Raw genomic sequence first — 17,146 nt, forward strand, 5'->3', positions numbered from 1 at the left:
CTTTGGCAACAAGTCTTGCCTTATACCTTTCAATGGTGCCATCTGGTTTGTGTTTAACTTTGAAGACCCATTTGAAGTCTACAAGGTTGTAATTTTGATTGTTAAGAACTAATTCCCAAGTTCCAGTGGACTGCAAGGCTGAAACTCATATTGTATAGCTTCCATTCAGTGGGAATGCTTAGAAGCTTAAAGAAAAATTGAGGGAGTAGTAGGTAATTTGGTAAAGTGTCAACAATAGATAAAAGGTGATGTTTGGTGGCAGTAAACACCTTAAGTTTATGAATACCTTCTTTTACTCTTGTAATCATATGATGGGAATTAACAGGAGCTGGAGGATGTAAAGATGTTGAATAAGATGTTTCTGGTGTAGGAGATGTAGTGTGAGATGCTTCTGTGCTAGAAAATGTTGTTGTGTGATGAATGACATCTGGAGTATGAGAAGTTGTTGAAGACATAGTTGAATTGGGAATGACATCTAGAGTATGAGAAGTTGTTAAAGACATAGTTGAATTGGGTGCATCTAATAGAGCTGCAGGTGTGACATACTTCTCAGAATGTGATATAGGTATTGGAATAGTAAGAGAAATATAAGCAGTGGAGTGATGACTTGAAGTTGTTCTTGGAACTAAAACCTGAGAACAATGCTTGTAGGGAAATAAGGATTCATCAAACACCACATGTCTTGATACGTATAACCTGTTAGTAGCAGGATCCAAACACCTATAACCATTGTGATTCAAATTGTAGCCCAGAAACACACACTGTTTACTCTTTGTATCCAACTTGTCACTTGAATAAGGTTTCAACCAGTGTTCTAAAATCGCCCTAGGCGGCGCCTAGGCGTTGGGCGGTGGAGCCCTGATGCATTTTAAGGCAAATCGTTACAGAAATCGGTGGGGAGTTAGGCGGTCCAGACGGCCTAGGCAGATTAAATCTTGTCTTCTTCAATAGCTGGCTCTGCAACTTTCATCTTGAACTCTATTTTTCTCTGTGCACAATTCTCGTCATTGTATCCTCTTCTGCCCTAAATCATGTTATTTGGTCTTGATTAAGCAGACTCGCATCTTCAACTCCAACACTTGCGATGCCAGACTCGAAAAAGAAAGGAATTTACAGAAGAGAATGGAAGAAGATTTGCGAGAGGAGGAAGAGGAAATAGAAGAAAGAAAAAAAACGAAATGAAACGAAGATGTGAGAAAGGAGGAAAAGGAAATAGAAGAAAACCCAAAATAAAGAGCTTTCCGGTTTTCAAGGCATCAAAAGGTGTTGAAGAGTGTACCACTTTGCTATATTTATTGTCATGTCCACCACTAGCCCTATTATTAAATAGACAATTGATTTCTTGAACATTTTTTACACTATAAACCTTTGATATGAGATTGAAACCATGGGTAATGTGAGAGAGGTAGGGCTCCATCGATTGGGAGTGATCCGGAACAAGTGGAGTGCATGGGTCATTACGTGGGTTTTGTTTTAATGCTTTATTGTTTTTTCTAAGACCAAATATAATTGAAATCTTACATTACATATATTATTCTTTTTACAAAGTTACATATTGTTTCATATTTATTTATATATTACATAGTAAATCTAATTAATTTTATGTAATATATAATAAATTCATTAAATCCGCCTAGGCTCCGCCTACCCTCAGTTCACTGCTCAACTAGCACCTAGCGTCTTTTAGAACCTTGGTTTCAACCATGGATAGCAGGCACATCCAAATGTCTTCAATGTATGATACTTAGGAGGAGCATGAAACAAAGTTTCCCAAATACTGATCACAAAAGATTGAGGAGGTAATCTGTTAATGAAATAGATTGCAATTTGGAAAGCTTCAATACAAAACTGTGCAGGTAAACCACTATAAGATAACAGTGTTCTGCCCATTTCAACTACATGTTGATGTTTTCTCTTTGCACACCCATTTTGCTCAGGAGTGTGAGGACAACTCAACTGATGGGTGATGCCTTTATCAATAAGAAAACTTTGGAGTGGTTTATTCAAGAATTCACCCCCTGAATCAGATCTTATAATTTGAACTTTAAATTCATGAGGAGTTTGAACCTTTAAAATAAAAGTCTTGAGAGTGGATTATACATCAAACTTGAAATTTAAAGGATAAAGCCAACTATATGTAGTGAAATCATCAACTATTATGATATATGTTAGATCCCACATCACCCAGGGGAATTAATCCTCTATGCCTTATATGTACATGCCCACTTCCATATAACACGAGGCCTTTTGGGAGCTCACTGGCTTCGGGTTCCATCGAAACTCCGAAGTTAAGCAAGTTCAGGCGAGAGCATTCCTAGGATGGGTGACCCACTGGAAAATTCTCGTGTGAGTTCCCAGAAACAAAACCGTGAGGGCGTGGTCGGGGCCTAAAGCGGACAATATCGTGCTACGACGGAGTGGAGCCGGGTCCGGGATGTGACAATATAGAACTTGTAACCAGTACATGAAGGTGTGGGAGAAGGGCCCTAGACATCAGTATGCAGCAACTAAAATGGTCTAGTGAAAGTACAAGATAAAGATGAAAATTGTAACCAATCGGTCTTCCCTAATTGACAAGCAGTACAAATTGATAATTTATTAACAATAACAATTACAGGGAGATGATTTTTATTCACAATAGTATGTAAAACACCACCATAAGGATGTCCAAACCTTTTATGCCATATATGTATATCAGCCTTGGCAATCATCAACGTTGTTGGTGAGATTGCAATCCCATAGACACCATTTGAAGCATTCCAGTAGAAGGAGTATAATCATCCTCCACTAGGGCCCTGGAAAATCATCTTCCCAATTCTTAGGTCCTTGACATAGAATCCAAAAGGATTAAATGTCAGAGAACACCAATTGTCATATACAAGCTTGTAAACAAATAACAAGTTATGTGATGCCTTAGGGACTAAAAGTACATCATTCAGTCTAAAGGTAGCATTATTTGTACAAATAAGAGCATAACCAATATGAGAAATGCACATACCTTTTCCATCACCAACAAAGAGTTAATTAGTGCCAGAATAGAGAATGATATAGTTGAGAGTGGATGGATCAGGTGTGACATGATAAGAAACACCGCTATCAGTGAGCCAATAGCTAGGAAGTGCATGAGAGGTCATGGCAGACATTGAAGTAGGAGGTGCCGGGGAGAAAACTTGACCTTGAAGTAGGAGGTGCCGGGGAGAAAACTTGACCATAAGCTGAGTTTGATGAAAATTGAGAGAGATGATTGCATGTAGGAGCCCAATAACCATATTATATACATAACTGACATTGAATAGAATGACTAGGGAAGGAAAATTGATCAAAATTTTGTCGAGAATGACCAGCACCAAGAAAGCCACCTGAGGTGTTTTTGTATTTGTTAGGTTTATTTCCCCAAAATTACGATTCTGATTATACCAATTTCGGTTTTGGAAACGACCACGAGAATTGCCTTTGTTAGAATTTTCACTAGAATTGTTGGATCGAACAGCGTAGGCATGAAATGGTGTAGAAGATGAAGAAGAAACTCTGACTTTGCATTTTTGGAGTGAGATCTCTTTGCTCAATAGGAGACCATGAAGTTCATCAGCAGTCACAAATTCATTGCAAATCTCAGTAAAGTCAACAAAAGACTCATATTCATTAGAAAGTCCAAATATAATGTATGTTACAAGATCGGATTTAGAATGTGGTTTACCAGTAGCAGCAAGTTTATCAGAGATATCTTTGATCAAATTGAGAAAATCAATCATGGATGAGTCACCTTTCTAAATCGTTTGGATCTTCGATCGAAGACTGTGAACATGTATGCGTGAAGCACCAGAGAAACGTAGCTCAAGAGATTGCCAGAGAGATCGAGAGTCATCTATTCCAATAATCATAGGAAGAAGATTTTCAGAGAACGTAGAGTTAATCCAAATCATAAGGATTTGACCACGCTCACACCAGGTCTCAAAAGATTCGTTGAGAACACGAGCTCTAGTGGAATTATGAACAAATTCAGGAGGACAGAGATCCTCTCCATTGATGAGTCCAAAAAGCTTAAATCGTTTCAGTACAAGGATGAAGAGACTTCACCAAGTGATGTAGTTCTGACGATTGAGCTTCGTCGAAACCATTCCAACTATATTTGCAATGGAAATTGATTAAATCAACATGATCGGAGGATTAGAGATCTCACTGTGAGGGGGATGCACTGGAAAATTAGTGTTTGGCAGAGATGGAGGAATCAGTAGAGAAGTAGAATTTGAAGAGTTCACAACAGTCGACATATCAAGATTTGCTTAATTGAGAGAAGAGGAGAAGAAGTTAGAGAATCAGCGACCTGTTTGGGAGATGAGAAAATTTAAGAAACGCATTTCAAGAAGAAGAGGGAAGCGTCGAATCGTAGTCGGTTGGACAATGGTGATGATACCATGTAGCAACTAAGAATCTAGATAGAGATTCAGTTATAGAGAAAGAGAATTGTAGATAGTGACTAAAATAAGATTGTGATTTTCATTAACTCAACAGATCATTACACAAGGTATTTATACATAAATATCATATCCCAACAATATATGCCAGCTCAGCATAATGTATAACTAATCACTAATCATCCTAAGCTTAACAGCTAAGCTAGAATCTAATATGGTGGTTTAGGTGCATTGTTGTCGTGTGAGATTGTATTTCTCTTAACATTGAGCACCAACTAGTCACTACTTTCCTTAGTCCAGTAGTGCTTTTCTTCCTAACGTCAGCACAAATAGTACTTCTCTTGTGCCACTCAGTACTACGATCTAGTAGTATTCTTCCACTTGTAAGTGAGAGGTCTAGATTCAATTCTTGCCAAAAGAAAATTTGAACCACATTATTGCTAGATAGAAGAGGAAGAGGAAACTGAATAGATTTGTTAGATAGAAAAATAAGAACTAACCATTGCATCCTGGGCTATTATTTCTTCTCTAAAATCCAGCCTTGCCCAAGCATCGATCAACCTTGCCAGACTCTCTAATTGTCTTGCTGTTATTAGTGACATAGCGTGGTCTCTCGGTTTTAAGTAAGATTTTTGCAGTTGTAGGCTTTGAAATCGTGGTTCACCCAAAGTTGAAAATTTAGAGTATAAAAACTGAAGCATTTGATAACTCTTGCAAGAGAAAATGGATGCACAAGAGTTGCAGAAGGTCGTGAAATTCACCTAGGAACACACAATTTTTCTTGCATAAGCAATATACTCACGGAGAAGTTGTACTGGTAATGGAACAAAATCAACATCCTTTTGTGGGTCAAGCCTCAATCTTAAAACCAAATAACCTTCTCCACTAGTATCTATGTCTTTTGCACTCTCTGATGTTGTTTGAAGTAGAAGGCAATATCTTGATTTTTTTAGTACAACGTTATATTTACAAAAAATGGAGGGGAGTTTGGCTAAGCCACAAAATGGATAACCTAATTTAGTATTGAATTCGCTGTCTACGAGATTCAAACCCAAGGCCTCTCACTTACAAGTGAAGAGGAATACCATCAGACCATAGTACTGAGTGGCAGCAATATCTTGTTAAATAGAGAAGATTTTGTATGTCGAACTACATGACCAACTTATTGTCCACATTATCACTTAAGTGACGAATATTGTTCTTTATCACTTTATTTATCACGGGGTTGGATAAGTTCAAATTTCGAGATCTGTAGATACATATTAATCTTAAAATTTAAATGCACCCAATGATAATAAGTAGGATGGTGAGCGTGACTGACACTTCGAGATGGCAAGCAAAAACACACCTAGTGAACCTAATAATTGTCCACTTCTCAAAACGTTAGTTAATTATTTAAAATGTTCTAAAATATTAGAATCTATTTAAAATCACTCCAATAAGTAGTCATTTGGACTTAACCTAAAAATAATTAGAGAATTTTATTTGAATCCGTACAAATTCGTTCTACATCCAGCTTACTCTTACACCCACATTATTTTTCGTTAGATTATCAGTATCTCTTTAAACTCAAATTTACTACCTAAACTGTCCCCACAAACCTAGTTGAATATGTAAATTTGTCTTTTATTTCCACTTGAAAAATAAAAAAACCAAAATCAAAACATTCTCTGCTTGGCCATTCTCTCTATGCTACAATTGCTTTTGATGGAGTCTTCATCACCCTCTCCAGTATAGCTCTCAACAAAACTCAAGTTGCTTTGCCTAACCATGTCAAACAAGCCGTCCCCTCTAAACTATCCTCTTCCATTTATTTTGACTTCTCCAACACACTCACTAGTGTTCTCATACATTTGAGTTTGAGTTCACCATGTTATTGCGATTTGTCCACTTTGTAAGGCTTCTCCAACACACTTCAATATCATTGTGATTTCTAACTAATCAAGGAATTGGTCCACACAAAATTTTAACCTCATCAGATAATTAAAATTATGTGACTATAATGCACTTGATTTAAATCATTACTGACGGTTCTAAATCTCAATACTCATCCAGGGAACAAAGTGCTAATTTTAGCCAATTTAGTGAGCCTTAGGGTTGGTTTGGGATTATGGTGTTTAAAAAAGCTTATTAAAAATTTTGGAACATTAAATGTGTTTGGTAAAACAAAACAAAAAAAATTAATTTTTAAAAAATGCTGTCAATGTAAGTAGAAACGTAGAAGTTGAGGTCTACCATGCTTCTAAAAAATTACTTTTTTTTTTCAAAGCATATTAATCTTTCATGAAATTTCCAAATGGGAAATACCCCACATGTTCTACAAAATTACAATCTTTGCCCCTACATTATTGTTTTTGACAATTATTATATCTCATTAAATACTATATCATTTTTAGTCATTTAACATATTCAAAGCAATTTATATAAAAGTTTACCAATTACTCACACTTTTTTTTTTAATTAAAAGCACTTCTACAAAAAAAAGGTTTTTCAAACACTTAACAACTTTATTTTACAGCTCATTTTCACATCACAACAGAAGCATTTTTATTTTTTTATTTTTTTATTTTTTTTTAGTCGAGAAGCAGGTTTTTTAAAAGCACATCAATATCAAACTAAACCTTAGCCAATTTATTAAGCCTTTGTCAGAATATAACGTAGTAAAAAATTACGTAGTGATGAGGGTTTGAATATTAAATGTGAATTTATTTATAAATTTATTTTTTATTATTAATTTTGTCTCGTACAAGATGATAATTATGTATAGTTTAAATGGAGTAGAAAAAAATTATATCAATTCAAATAAAAATTTTCAAATAATTATGTTTTGTTTTGGTCAAAGAAAAAAAATTGAATTAAAACAAATAAAAAAGGAAAAGACGGGTAAAGAAAGATATGCGCACAAAAATATAACAGCCGCCGATTTCTACCACGTGCACTCTAATATCTCTGGGCCTTCCTCGTGTCATCGATTTGAAACGGAAATCCTCTGTTATTCCCTGTAGTTCTGAAAGGGAGCCCTCAAAATATTTGACACATTGAAGGAGCTGACAGCCGAAGCAATCGAACCGGCCGAGCCAACCCGGAAGGTACGTCTTGCTACTTCCATCGTCCTCTCTGCATCTCTAGGGTTTCTATATTCTGCACGGTTAGGGTTTCCTGAATGTTGTTGTAGCATAATTTCTATTCTGCTTTCTAGGGTTGTATACGTTTGACTATACCTGACTGTATGGACCTGAACGCCGACGTCGTTTTGGCTGACCCGAGTGACGGGGTTCACCACTCTGAGCCGGCGCTGGGAATGGTGGGCGAAGTGAATGAAATGGCTTGTGTGGGAGGTGGAGTGAATGGGGGTGTAGAGGAGAAAGGTGAAGTGGTGGATGGAGGTGATGATTCTGAATTGAAATTAGGACTGTTAGATGGGGATGTTGAGGGGAAAGGGAGCATTGTTTCGTCAGAGGTGGCGGTTAATGGCTGGGAAGGTAGAGAGGGCTTGGAGGGACCGCAATTTGGTGCTGGGGATGTGGTTGGAGAAAATGTTAATGGGTTGATTTTGAAATCTGAGGATGGTTTGAGGAACGTTGAAACCAGAAGGGGTAGAGGGGAGGATGCGACTTTAGGGGAATGGACAAAAGATGAAGTTGTGGGTTCTGAGGATGGAGATTTGGTGAGTGTTAAGGCGAAGCAGAATGTGGCAGTTCATGGAAGGGATGACATCATGATAGATGAGAAAGAAGAGGACGTTGTTCGAGTAGCTGATTTAGCTCCTGCTGAAATAGAAATGGATCAAAAGGTGGAGCAGGGCCAAGTTGAAGACCAGAGTCTTGATGCTTCCAGTTCTATGCGTGGCAATGGTGACATTGAGTATTTGGAAACTGTTGGACAAATAACAAAAGGCACCCCGGCTATGGAAGTGAAAGTTGTTGATCATAGTGAGTCTTTGGATAAAAAAGACCTGAATGTAAGCACGCAGTCTAAGATGGAAACCTATGATGGACTAGAAAATCAGCCCATGGAAGTTAATGTGGAAGCACAGACAAATGAGAACAAATTGACCCGTGATGTTTCAGAGAATGCGGTTCGGCAGAATACTGAAAATGGAAAATCTACTTCCTCAGATGGGAATGTGTCAAGTGATAGAAATGGAAAGTCTGCTTCCACAGAACTAGAATTCCGTGATTCTGATCTAGTATGGGGAAAGGTAAGGAGTCATCCCTGGTGGCCTGGGCAGATCTGTGATCCTTCAGCTGCATCAGTGAAGGCAAAGAAGTATTTTAAAAGAGGCACTTATCTAATAGCGTATTATTGGGATAATACATTTGCTTGGAATGAAGCAATGCGGATTAAGCCCTTCTTTGAGAACTTTTCACAAATGGAGAAACAAAGCAACATGGAAGAATTCCACAATGCAATTGGTTGTGCTTTGGATGAAGTCTCAAGGCGGGTAGAATTAGGGCTGAGCTGTTCTTGCATATCCAAAGAAGTATATGAAAAACTCAAAACTCAGATAATTGAAAATGCTGGAATCAGTGAAGAAGCAAGTAGAAGAGATGGTGGCGACAAGTCTTTAAGTGCTGCTTCTTTTGAACCTGTGAAACTCATTAGGTTTGTAAAGAAGTTGGCTCAGTTTCCATATAGAAAAGTTGACAGACTAGAACTTGTGACATCAAGGGCCCAATTATCAGCCTTCAATTGCTGGAAGGGTTGTCCTCCACTGCCAGAGTTCAATATACTTGGTGGGTTGCTGACCGATGCTGAAATATTACTATTGGGAGAGAAGCAGTGTGCTGAAGCAAGTGAAAATGCACTTCCAGTAATTAAGGATGAGGATTTGGGGCTGCAATCAAAAAGTAAAGATAACTTACCGCAGAAGCGCAAGAACATGTCTGGAGATAGTATGCACCCGAGTAAAAAAGAGAGAAGTATACCAGATGTAGTGGCTGAGAAGTATTTGTCTACTCCAGTGAGTGAGAAAGGATTGGAAGGGAAAGTGGGCAGTAAACTGATTTCACAATCTTCCAGTAAGAAACGAAAGGCAGCTGATGCTACATCTGATGACTCGGCAGTAAAGCAACAGAAAATTGAGTCGTCGACAGGGGCTGATAGTAATTCTATACAAAATAAACAGACTTTTAAAGTTGGAGATAGGATACGCAGGGTTGCAAGCCAACTAAGTGGATTGAGCTCAATACTGAAGAATTACAGTGCAACATCTGGAGCAGTTGAAGTTGAGGATAAAGGCAAAGGAACTGAGTACCCATCTCCTGATAAGATGCTGTCTCAGGTCTGCTTGGCGGCTATAGATCCCATGAACGGATACAGCTTCTTGAGTTCCATGATTACTTGCTTCCAGGAATTTAGGAATACTATATGCTTGGACCATTCCAATCCAAAGGAGGATCAAATGTCTCTGGAACAAATGTTTGGTGGTAAGCTGGTTAAGAAATCAATCAGGAGTGGGAAGAAATCAATGAGCTCCGGCATTACTGAAAAATCCAAGTCACAAGAAATTCCTCCTGCGCAATCATCACTCAAGAGTCGAAATGAAAATGAAGGGTTAGTGCCTGGAGCTCCAAGTGATATAGAGACCTCTACTGATGAACAGCAAGCAAGTCTTGAGTCGGATCCCAATTTGGATTCTGAACAGAAAATTGCTGGTGGAGATATTGAGTCAGAAACAGTGAAGCCAGCTCTTGTCTCAAGTGAGAGTTGTGATGAATATCTCTCTCGGACAGCTCTGATCTTGAAATTTTCAGATTTGGAGTCCGTCCCTTCAGAGAAAAACCTGAAGAAAATATTTAGCCGCTATGGGCCTTTGACTGAAGTGATGAGGAATAACCGCCGGGCCACAGTGGTTTTCGAGAAACGTTCTGATGCTGAAACAGCTTTCAGCAGCACAGGGAAATACAGTACTTTTGGACCTTCACTTGTCGGTTACAGCCTCAAGTACCTGCCGTCTAAACCAAGTAAAGCTGCTTCTTCAACCAGTGCGAAAAAACGTGGCAGAAAATGTGCAACAGCACCTGGAGGCAATGCAACTAAGTGATACATTCTGTTCAGGTAAAAGCTCAACAATGAAGTTACTGTTCTGTTTTTTCTTTAACGAAACTTTCAAGCAAGAAACCATATGAATTTGTAGTTGACTCGGTATTTTTGTCGAAATTGATAGGACGAAGGCTAAATAAATATGTGTATATCCATGTAGCGTATTTCGTAATCGGCTTTCAGAACTTCATAATGTAACTATCTGGTACAATTAGGATAGTTCTCTTGCTGTGTCTGACATATTTTCGAGCAGTGTCTCAGATTCTCATTTCCACCATCAGAGTAGATTTGAACCTTTTATATAACACAAGTGAAGCTAAACCTGTCTCCTGGGCAAATTTCATCTCCCTTGATTTTCTGTTGATTCTATTTTTTCAAGGTTTGGGTATGCGTCCGCTCTTCAAATTTCGAAGTACTTGTTCGTGTCATGTTTACTTGCTTGGAATGTGTAATTATGGGATTTATTATAATCCTGATTTTCCATTTTTTTCTCTGTTATGTTTACTAATGCATAGGAATCAAAACATACAATTTTTCTTCAATAGGTCGGGAAATGAACGATGAAGATTGACTTTATGGAAATTTTCGTCAATCTTTACCGTTTATTCGCGAACCATTGAAGACAACCCCAAAATATATGGGGCTCACACATTACAATTTGTATTTCTGGATCTGAAAAGCCAAGTGCTAGATTGATTGATTGAGGTGAGTTGATCTCATTCCAGCTTTCCCTTATTCTTAGCTTTTTCCAACCCAAGCAAGCGTGTCATCTATTTGTCTTCCACTTTTTAATTATTTTTCCGATGCAAGAGTAAAATAGTTGATAAAGAACAAATTGAAGAAAACATGAGATCAACCATCCGTACGTCCATGTTATAGCAAGTAAATTAGTAAAAGACCCGCTATAGTGTAATAACGGTCACACTAAAAAATTGCTCGAAATGTGGGTACGGATATTTGATCAATGCTTGAGAGAAACTCTTCTTTACTTTCTTTAGACCATAATCATCTTCTTTCAAATTTGGTCAACACGGGTATAATTGAGAAAAACATTGGGTAAAGCAGATGTGCTTCTTCTATCGCCTTCCTTACGTTTTAAATGTTTACATAGAATTTTGTTGGTGATAAGAAAATAGAATATTGTTTGTTTTTTCGAATTTTATTTTTTCAATTTTTAAATGTTGATAAAATACGTAGGGGGGTTAGGATGGAAGCAAATATTCTAAGCTACTCTGGAGTATGAAAAGTAAATGACCCATTTTTTTTTTAAACAAATGATGTTATTTACGCTAAAGGGGAGGGGGTTGACATAGCCTCACAATAGGCTAGTAATAATGTAATTCAGATTCGTCTTTGGCAAGAATCAAACATGATACGTCTCACAAATGAAAAGGGATATCACTAAATCATAATATTAAGCGGCAAAATATTTCGATTTTTAACTGTTAGATCTTAACTCTGTCTTTTTAAATAAATATTCAACATTCAGAATATCTTATGCTTCATAATACAATAGAAAATCTCAAATGAGAGATGGGCCTTATCTAGGCCTATCACCTACTTTTTTATCAATATGGGGGCCCATGTTCTGGTGTGCCCATGCAATAAGTAAAACACCGTTAATCCGGTCAGAGTAAAGTCCACACAAGACGCTCCCCATTTTTTTATTTAATTAAATTATTACAATTTTGAACCGCCGCTTCTTCGCTGTTCAAAATATTTCGTTTCACCTTCTCCACAGAACGACTGTGCTTTTTCCATCACTGCAGCAACCCCGATCCAATCCTATTCGATTTCGCCCGAGATGTACGAGTCCGAGTCGGCGAACAAGAGGACCGATTCCACCCAATCGAGGCGGCTCAGCCTCATTGACGTCTCAGCTGAGGACGATTCGCTCCTCAATTCGTTTGCTGGAGACAACATGTTTTCAATTTCAGGTCCCCTTCAATTTCACCATTTTTTAGGATTTTTTTAGATTTATTTTCAATTTTTGTAGGAATTTGAGGTTTTCTTCGAAGCTGAATGATCTTGTTCGTGCAATGCTCGGAATGGTTGAATTGATTCCTTTGTTGTTTGAAAGTACATGAATTTTTTGACACTTTACGTTCATTCGATATGCACATTCAGGGCTTTTCGATAGCTGATTAGGTTAGAGTATCACCAAGGCATATTTCATTGTTATCTACAGGGGGAAAGTGGGAAATTGTTCTCGAGCACAATATTAGGTGTTAAATTAGAAAATGAAATCTTAATTTTGTGTGAGGGAAGCAAGGAATTCGATTTCCTAGCACGGCGACACCTTATGTTTTGCATGGGCTGAGTGTGGAGGAATGAGAGAAAAATTACTCTTGTGTAATTTTATAATTTCTATATTTCTGCCTTCGCTAGTGAATGAGAAAAATTACTCTGGTTGGTGCATTTTATCTAATCTTTCGCAATGTGGTATGCAGAAGACCAGGAAAACAGAAGTTTTCAATTGTTTGAGGGTATGACTGCTAACAAATTAGAGGATGTGCCTGAAAACTTTGAGCTAACCAAGCAAGTAACTGAACCTTCTGAATCACTGGAACCTGAAATGACAAAGAAAAGTGGCAAGTGCAATCTTCGCAAGAGTTTAGCTTGGGATAGAGCCTTTTTCACCAGTGCAGGTACGCTTGTGTGTAGATTTTATTGTCAGAAGGTTTTCAGTCAATGTGATTCAGGTTATTTCCATCTTGCAAATTCCAATTCGTAGCGGGTGATACAAATTTTGTGGATTCAGGTGTTCTGGATCCTGAGGAGCTGTCTTGCATGATTGACGGAGATAAGACTGGAAAAAAGATGTTACCCGGAATTCAAGAGGAAATTCACAGATCAACCGATTCCATCTCCACATTAGGAAGTGATACTTTGACACTAGAAAGTAGTGAGGCCAATTTGTTTGAAGATGTGAGAGCTTCAATCCAGAAATCCAGTAAAGCATCCAAAGCAGTGAATGAAAGTATGAAAGATGGTTCGGGAGTAACAGAAACCAATAATAGTGGCAGTAAGTATACTTCTATACCTTGTATTCTGTATGAAACAAAAAAGTGTGTGGATTAGCCTGGTTTAGGTGCTCGCAAATTTGTGCTTGACTACCAGGATTGGAAGCAGAAATGGAATTAGGGCCACAGATTTACTTGTTTCTTCCTTTTTGTCCCTATTTTGAAGCACATAGACATAAATTGGAAGTTGAAGGGATAGAGGAAATGTAACCGATTCTTTACTATACTCTCTCTCTCTCTCTCTCTCTCTCTCTCTCTAGAGAAGTAATGTTGGTGTTATATATATACACATAAAATACCCTTGTTGAGGGAACTTAGAAACTATTTTGAAACCTTTGTGGTACCACTGCCTTCACACTTCTCATACCAGCCAATTTTCTTGGTAACTTATTTTCCAAACTAACCAGGTCTAGTCATTTTTCAGCTTCGAAGGGGATCAATGTTGTTTCTCAAAACAAGGTATGCCGAGTTAATGCGTGCAAGCTTCAGTTTCACTGATACGATCACAAGAATATCTGAGATAATGTTGTGAATTTCAGGTGATGCCTAGATTTGCTTCTAAGAAGCCAACTGTCAGTGTGCAAAAACCAGGGAAAGTGAAAAAGGCATCTACATGTCCAGACGTATCACAGGCATGTGAAACAAACATAGATATCAATGCCAATTATGCTATACCATCAAAATTACTCACTGTTTATAATACAAGCAGTTAGTTCTGGAACAAATACTACTGGGAAATGAATCTGTTTGTCATAGTATAACGACGATTCAACCAACTATGAAGCTATTAATGCTATTTGAATTCAACATTACAGAGATCATATTTCTTCTCTATGCTGATTTAGTCATTTAAACAGTATTAAAAAGAGATCTGGTCTTGATATCTTTAATTGACACATCACTTATGTTCTCTAAATGAAGTCTGATTCTGCACGTGGAGACACATCTACATCTCTTTTGAAGCGAACAAAGGTGATAGGGAAGCCTATACCTAGCCCAAAACCTTTAACCAAGAGGGCTTCTCTGGGTAGCAAACTTATCCAAAGGGAAAAGGATAATGTCAAAAGTGCAACTGGTAACAAGAACTTCTGTTTGATTATATTTCTTCTTTTTTTCTCCTTGAAGGCCGAAGTGTTTATGCTTGTGGTATAAAGTTATCATTCTCTAATCCTAGTTTGACCATTGCAGGTAGAGGGGCTCCATTGCCAAAAATACCCTCAAGTTCACGAGTTCTACCTGGGCCTGGACCATTAGCTAGATCTTCCTTTTTGGATACTTCACCCGGAACCAGGAGAGAAGGAGCTCCTTCCTCATTTGATAGTTCTGGCAGTACTTCTAACAACATTGGTCCCTGCAACTCCAAGAGAAAAACTGATTCCAGGACTGCCAATCCCCCTTCCTCCGGTTCTACCAGCAAAACACCATCACGAATTGAGCCAAGAAATAAATGTCAATCTGGAAAATCTCTTCTGTCAACTAACAACGTGCCTGGGACAAAGCTGGTTACTAGCACATCCCCTGCTCACTCATGGTCCTCAGAGTCATCGTCGTCATTTTCAACTTTAGAAAAAATGTCATACAGTCCAAGAGCTAACCTTGACACAAGATCGTCCAAAAGCGGCTCCGTAGGTGGTGAAGCACCAGATATTCTAGATTTGAAAAACCATATTTATGATCAAAGCTCAATTGGAAATGAGACTCAGGTGACTGGGTTGCTTCGTCAGTGTGATGTGAAAGCTTCAACCGAAAATAGTGGACTTCCTCCAGCTTCAAAACCTTCCGGACTACGATTGCCATCACCCAAAATTGGCTTCTTTGATGGGGTTCGTTTTTCCTTGCCTCTTCATTCTTGTGTTCTATATGGGAAATTATTATCTCTAGTCTCCTAAGTTGAATAAGATAAACTATGCTGTTACCGGAAGGCCTAGGCTAAATAACTTCAAAGTAGCATTTTTGTGAATGTGACGAAACTAATGTTAGCAAAATCACCTTGTTATTTTTCTTTTGTTTCTCTTTTAAATAACCACCTGGTCCCCTCAAAAAATAACCGCCTGGTGTTTTACTTTATGCAGGCGAAAACAGCGGTGTCCTCCCCAAAGGGAAGTATGCAGCCTCATCCTGTTGTACGTAGTGGCTTGCCTAAAAGTGGGGTGCGAAGTGTTATCCTGAGTGCGGGACAAAACAAGGGAAAGGTGGGAAAACTTTTACCTGTTAGAAATGTATCTAAATTGGGGAATAAGACCACGGATGCTCAAAAAACGTCCTTTAGCACGAAACCTAAGTCTCCAGTACCACTCCAGCAAGCATCCAGTGCTGCAAAGGTCCTTCGTCCTTCAAGGAACAGCATATCTCCTAAAGTTCCAAGTCAAGGGCCTCATAAATCTGGCAGAGAAAATCACTTGAAGGATGAGAAAGTTGGAACTGAAGAACATGGTACTGACATTAATGAGCAAGAAAACTGTGTTGTAGAGTTAAGGGGCAGCCCTACTTTCTCAAAAGATAAAGTGAGCCCACAATTGAAGGTTCATTCCCATGGGAAGGCAGCAAAAGTCACTCCTATTAATGGCGGGTCTCCTACTATTTTTTATACAAGTTCCACTTGTAATGCTGACAACATCCCCCTTTCTGATAAATTGGGTGATGCAACATAGGAACCAAGTGATTTCAAGCAGTCGGAAAAATCCCATCTCGAAGATCAGGTTAGTGGCTTGAGCAAACAAGTTGGAGCCATGAACATAGACACAGAGATGGTGTTTATTTAAAAGAGTAGCATTTTCTTGTAACGAACCTTTGCAACGCGTGTGGGTTTGTTGATAATTCAAGAGGATCACCTGTGCTGAAGGGAGAACAAGCCGAGATTAGGGCAGTAGCGTTGAAAGTGGTCTTGTTGCATAGGATTGTTCTGTAGGTCTTTGCATTGAAATTGTTTGTTTGGTGCATATATCAACAAGAAGAGCGCATTTGAGTTGCCAATTAAATGGTTTTTCGTGTACCCTTATTCTATATTACGTTAAGTCTACTGCATTTCCCCTGCCTTCTCTCTCTCTCTCTCTTCTCTCATAAAATTCGACCGTTAGAATATTTCACACCCTAAATAATATACAATTGTTTTGGGCATACCAGATGGGCCTTGAAAAAGCCCACTAAAAGATGATAAGATCTAAACATTGAGCTTATAAGTAAGCCTAACGAATCTAGATGACAAATCACCACACGAGAATGAATGACTAACACCATCAATGACTGCTCCTAGTCCTTAATTGTATACCGACAATAAGAGATGACACTTTAAGGATATGTCTGTCCAGACAACAACTCTGAGTTACACGTTGATCATCAATGAGAAAAGAAATCTACAAGGAACATAAATATTATCAGGTCTAGCGTTCCGGTAAAGTGATTTTCATGAACTTAAACTTACCATTGTTATTTGTTGTAACTCCTTTATGGATTATTTGGGAAGTATGCTAAACCGCGGTGTTTCAAGATTGTTAAACTTGCATGGTATGAATTTTATGAGTATAAAACCAACAACCAGAGCGTGGATGGCCGGGGAGTTATTCCAAGAATATGCTCAATGACTCGATAGACAAGGGGATGATTGACTCATATTTTAGAAAAGCCTCGTAGTCAAATCATAAGAATTATGATACATATTATTAG

General features: G+C 38.2%; 2 protein-coding genes and 1 long non-coding RNA gene across 4 annotated transcripts; 2 read left to right on the plus strand and 1 right to left on the minus strand.

Annotated features, from left to right (window-relative positions):
- Positions 1-2,536: 2,536 nt before the first annotated feature.
- Positions 2,537-4,502, minus strand: LOC148692313 (uncharacterized). The gene is made up of 2 exons (XR_015954361.1): positions 2,999-4,502; positions 2,537-2,825 (listed from the first exon to the last, which is right to left on the minus strand). It is a non-coding gene; the product is annotated as an uncharacterized LOC148692313 (long non-coding RNA).
- Positions 4,503-7,348: 2,846 nt separating this feature from the next.
- LOC137745095 (PWWP domain-containing protein 5) lies at positions 7,349-10,781 on the plus strand. Its single transcript, XM_068484971.2, has 2 exons — positions 7,349-7,504; positions 7,615-10,781. Exon 2 carries the CDS (start codon positions 7,645-7,647, stop codon positions 10,459-10,461), a length of 2,817 nt encoding a protein of 938 aa, XP_068341072.2. The 5' UTR covers positions 7,349-7,504; positions 7,615-7,644; the 3' UTR covers positions 10,462-10,781.
- A 973-nt stretch (positions 10,782-11,754) lies between these two features.
- On the plus strand, positions 11,755-16,517 carry LOC137746001 (uncharacterized). 2 transcript variants are annotated; one of them, XM_068486043.2, is made up of 8 exons: positions 11,755-12,397; positions 12,911-13,108; positions 13,222-13,485; positions 13,908-13,942; positions 14,023-14,115; positions 14,405-14,558; positions 14,672-15,306; positions 15,556-16,517. In XM_068486043.2, the coding sequence occupies exons 1-8, from the start codon at positions 12,265-12,267 to the stop codon at positions 16,132-16,134; spliced, it is 2,091 nt and encodes a 696-aa protein (XP_068342144.2). In that variant the 5' UTR covers positions 11,755-12,264; the 3' UTR covers positions 16,135-16,517. The 2 variants fall into 2 exon arrangements, with proteins under 2 accessions (XP_068342144.2, XP_088537334.1); XM_088681208.1 differs by having other exon boundaries at positions 12,132-12,397; positions 12,914-13,108.
- Positions 16,518-17,146: the final 629 nt, after the last annotated feature.

This window comes from Pyrus communis, chromosome 12 (genome assembly GCF_041283825.1).
Source record: "Pyrus communis isolate YQ-2024b chromosome 12, ASM4128382v1, whole genome shotgun sequence".
Taxonomy (NCBI): Eukaryota; Viridiplantae; Streptophyta; class Magnoliopsida; order Rosales; family Rosaceae; genus Pyrus; species Pyrus communis.

What these genes read in the sequence shown, in the direction of transcription:
- LOC137746001 (XM_068486043.2), top strand. Translation starts at nt 12,265, where the DNA reads ATGTACGAGTCCGAGTCGGCGAACAAGAGGACCGATTCCACCCAATCG. An exon ending in AGAAACCAATAATAGTGGCA is followed by an intron (nt 13,486 to 13,907) that starts GTAAGTATACTT and finishes GTCATTTTTCAG; the next exon opens with CTTCGAAGGGGATCAATGTT. An exon ending in CATGTCCAGACGTATCACAG is followed by an intron (nt 14,116 to 14,404) that starts GCATGTGAAACA and finishes CTCTAAATGAAG; the next exon opens with TCTGATTCTGCACGTGGAGA.
- LOC137745095 (XM_068484971.2), top strand. Translation starts at nt 7,645, where the DNA reads ATGGACCTGAACGCCGACGTCGTTTTGGCTGACCCGAGTGACGGGGTT.